The 3,512-nt window shown below is 46.0% G+C and overlaps 1 protein-coding gene across 1 annotated transcript in view; it reads left to right on the top strand.

Moving 5' to 3' along the window:
• Nucleotides 1-1,568: 1,568 nt before the first annotated feature.
• LOC108238124 (dapper homolog 3) overlaps nucleotides 1,569-3,512 on the top strand; it is a 12,409-nt gene continuing 10,465 nt past the window's right edge. Inside the window, exon 1 of the mRNA XM_017419994.3 lies at nucleotides 1,569-2,134. Coding sequence (XP_017275483.1) covers nucleotides 1,904-2,134 — 231 coding nt within the window. The 5' untranslated portion in view covers nucleotides 1,569-1,903. The remainder of the gene's footprint in view (nucleotides 2,135-3,512) is intronic.

The raw sequence follows: 3,512 nt of genomic DNA, 5'->3' as shown, positions 1-3,512 counted from the left end.
GCCGAGGTGGTTTGGGCATCTGATTGGGATGCTTCTGGAAATTTTCAGGGTACATCTCACTGGGAGGAGACACTGTGGGAAATCAATAACTCCACAGCGACACCACTCCTTCACCTGCTGCCTCCACAACACAACCATGAAAATATAACTGAACATGGAATAATATTTTAAGCATATTTACAGTCATTTTTTTTTATCTTTGGCTTTTTGGATCATTTTACCTGAAGTAAGGACCCTGTTAGGTAATTATTCTCACTTGAACACCAAATGAATTTGACCACATGTTTGCTTTTCGTATCACTGAGAAGCACAGAACAAAGCTGAGCTCAGATTACAGTCACGTTTAAGACGGTTTGGAGTTTGGAAATGAGCGGATAACTGCGCACACAGGTATACATGTTCATTTCATGTTGATTTCAACTACCAACTGGTTCCTCTTGGGCATAACAACTTGGAGCATTTATTTTATCTGAATACCTCTAGTTAAGGGTGCCAATTACTGAGCATGAAGGCAACTTTTTTACTCTGTTCACAAGTTCTATTTGTTTTCACACATAGCAGCTTTAAAAAAAAACTGCAAATTATACACTAAAACATTCAGCTCAATCTGGAAAAGTGTGCTAGCACTTTTGATAGCTGTCGATTATACAGTCTGGTCAACAAAATATTCCCCAGAAACAAAAGGATTTTGACAAAATGGGTGAGAAAAGCCAGCCCTGTTGGAAGCTCTTATATTGCTTATTGTTGTTTCCGTTTTCTTTCACCCAATGCGTCTCTCACTGCTATATTACTTAAAGTTTTTCTCTCAAATCCCTTCAGAGTGCAGAGACAGCACACCGTTCAGTTTTATTTTAGTTCATAATGTGCTTTTCAGAAGTGAAGGGTCATATCTCCGACATAAAACACTGTAAAAACATAAAGTCCCATTTGCAGCTTTCTGAGTTTTCTGTTGCTTACAACCCAAGAGTTTTTTTTTAAATACAACCTAAAGCTTTTGCACAGTAGGTGTTTGTTTAAGGCTTATTTTTAGTCTGTGTTTCTGTCTGCCTCTTTTAGCCCTCCAGAAGCCCTCGTGACTGAGGAGAGCAAGCGAAGCCCTTGGAACTTTGGGTCTATTCGACCTGAGGGCCACAGGAGGGTTAAGAGTGCTGTCAGGGAGTGAGAGACACAAGTATGTGGTTACCATGGTGACCTTAATGAGCCACAGGAAGCAGATTTAACATTTCTTTTGATCTTCTTCCTCTTTGGGCTTCTTATACAGTTCGACCGTCAAAATGTAGGCATTCTTCTCTGCTTGGATGATTGTAAAGTTGATGTTGGGATTTTGGGGGAAGGAGCTTCACTGAAAATGTCTTGAGAACTGTTCCGAGTCTTAGCTGCGGTTTTCACCAGGTTCCCTGTCTTCTTCTCTGACAGCACATTGTTTGAAACCCCAGACACAGCCATCCTCCTGGAGGAGTCCATTAGTCCCGGGCCGTGAAGGGTGAGGCCGGTGCGTCACTGTAATGAATCAAGGGGGATGGGACGCTTTTTTTTTTTTTTTTTCGCTCAGCACCTCTCCAGCCTCTCAGTTCCAATGACGGCTGAGATTGAATGTACAAAAGGGGGCGGATGACTCCCCACTTTCTTGCCGCGGCTGGTCACGGAAGGCGGGGCTCCGTGGATGCGTTTGACAGCTGCGAGGCAGAAAAATGTGCAGCGCGTATAGGAAGCATGCCGCTCCAAGGCAACCGTGAGATCACAGGGAACCGGGATGGATTAGGACCCTTTATAGCCTGCGTTTGCCCAACTTTTGAGAGCAGAAGAACGCCCCGCCAATATAATTAGCTTGTTTTTTGGGGGTTTTTTTGTTTTGTTTTTTTTAGTTCTTCTTTTTGCGCTTTCATTCCTGTCGGGGCGCGGGATGCAGCGCGCCTTCTCGTTCCCAGCGACCGTGGAGCGCAGCCGGACCAAGGAGCGCCTGGAGGCGAGTCTGGCCGGCCTGTGCGAGCTGGAGCTCCGCAGGCAGAGGCAGGAATGTCTGGTGCTGGGCGCGCTGGCCGCCATAGCCCCCCTGGCCCCCGGCGGCTCCAGGGGAGAGCCGGGGGGCTTCAGCAGCTGGAGCCAGGAAAACTTGACGCTGAGGCGTCAGCTGGTAAGAAAGTTTCTCCCGGGAGAGTGTTCCGCTCCCCGCGGTCTGCTCCGCTCGTTCTGACCCAGACATGCATTCCGTCGCCCCCTCCTCAACCCTGTCACACTCTCCTTCTTTTCTTTTGGACAATCTATGTGCCTGCAGCGACTCCTCATTGTGGTGCGTTTGACCGCTGGATGGACTTCTGCTTTGAGCTGAGCCTTTTGTTGTTCAGATGACCTCTAGCTGCAAAAAAAAGTTACTCAACTTGATTAATAGCGTCTTTGTATGAAAGGCTCTAATGCGTTTCTGTGCTTTAGGTTGAGATTTATGCGTGTGGGGGGAACGAAATCAGGGGGAGGAGCGGCCGCCGCTTGTGGCACAGACTCACTATTTAATGGCCCATTGTTCGCTGGAAGAAGACTTTTGTAGGTTTCACCTCTGGACAAGCTCTCATTTGTGTTTGCCGCCCATCATAAACGAATGAATTTCACGTCCGACACCGTGCATTGCTGTTCCAGCTAAGAAATATCTATATAAATTTACATCTTTTACAGTTTTTTTGGGGGGAAGAGGGTTCCTTGCGTAAAGCTCAAGTAAAGTTACGCGAAATGTGTCCCAGTGTTGCGCGGAGGTGCCAGGATTAAAAAAAGAAGAAGACGAATTAAAGGCCTAGCGTTCCTTAAAGGAATGCATATCACCCGCCGCCTTTCATGACAATTTCCATGAAAGATGGCCACCACAGCCACATCTTGCTAGATGCGTCACTGCTTGGAGTGTGCGTTGAAAGTGACTCTAAGCTCCTAACAAACCAAACTGGAGCTCAATATCTGTAAAACTGTCTGAGTTATAGTCACTTTTGTATTTGTTAATGTCAATTAGCTGTGGCGGCCACATTTATTCAGTTGTAGATGCACCCCTTGGTGGTTGTTTTCTGAAAGTTCCATTAAAATCCGTCCTGTGGTTCGTGAGAAATCTTGCTCACTAGAAGACGCAGTTGGCTCAAATAGTTAAAGGCAACAGTTTTACAAACAGTTCTCACTCAATCAGTTGGGGCTCAGAGTATGTGTTGGGGGTTATTCTCGGCTACTACCAAATCCATTTTTAGCTCAGTATCTGTCAAATTAGCTGAGTTATATGCGTTTTGGTGTTTGCTGAGTCGCTTGGCTGCGACGGCCATCTTGAATTTGGATTGGTTCCAAAAGTTAATCAGTTGTAGATGGGCACCTATTGATTACTTTCTAATAATTTAATTTCAATCCGTTCGCTGGTTCATGAGGTGTTTGTGCTAACAGACAAACGAGTACGCACACACGGGCAAAAACATCCGGCGGCGGGCGATAATGAAAAAGCGGGTTCGTCAAGGCCAATAAAAGTTTCAGCAGCAAACAACGTCGTCCCC

The sequence above is a fragment of the Kryptolebias marmoratus genome, linkage group LG2 (assembly GCF_001649575.2).
Source record: "Kryptolebias marmoratus isolate JLee-2015 linkage group LG2, ASM164957v2, whole genome shotgun sequence".
NCBI classification, from domain to species: domain Eukaryota; kingdom Metazoa; phylum Chordata; class Actinopteri; order Cyprinodontiformes; family Rivulidae; genus Kryptolebias; species Kryptolebias marmoratus.
This window is presented reverse-complemented; position numbering and strand designations above follow the sequence as displayed.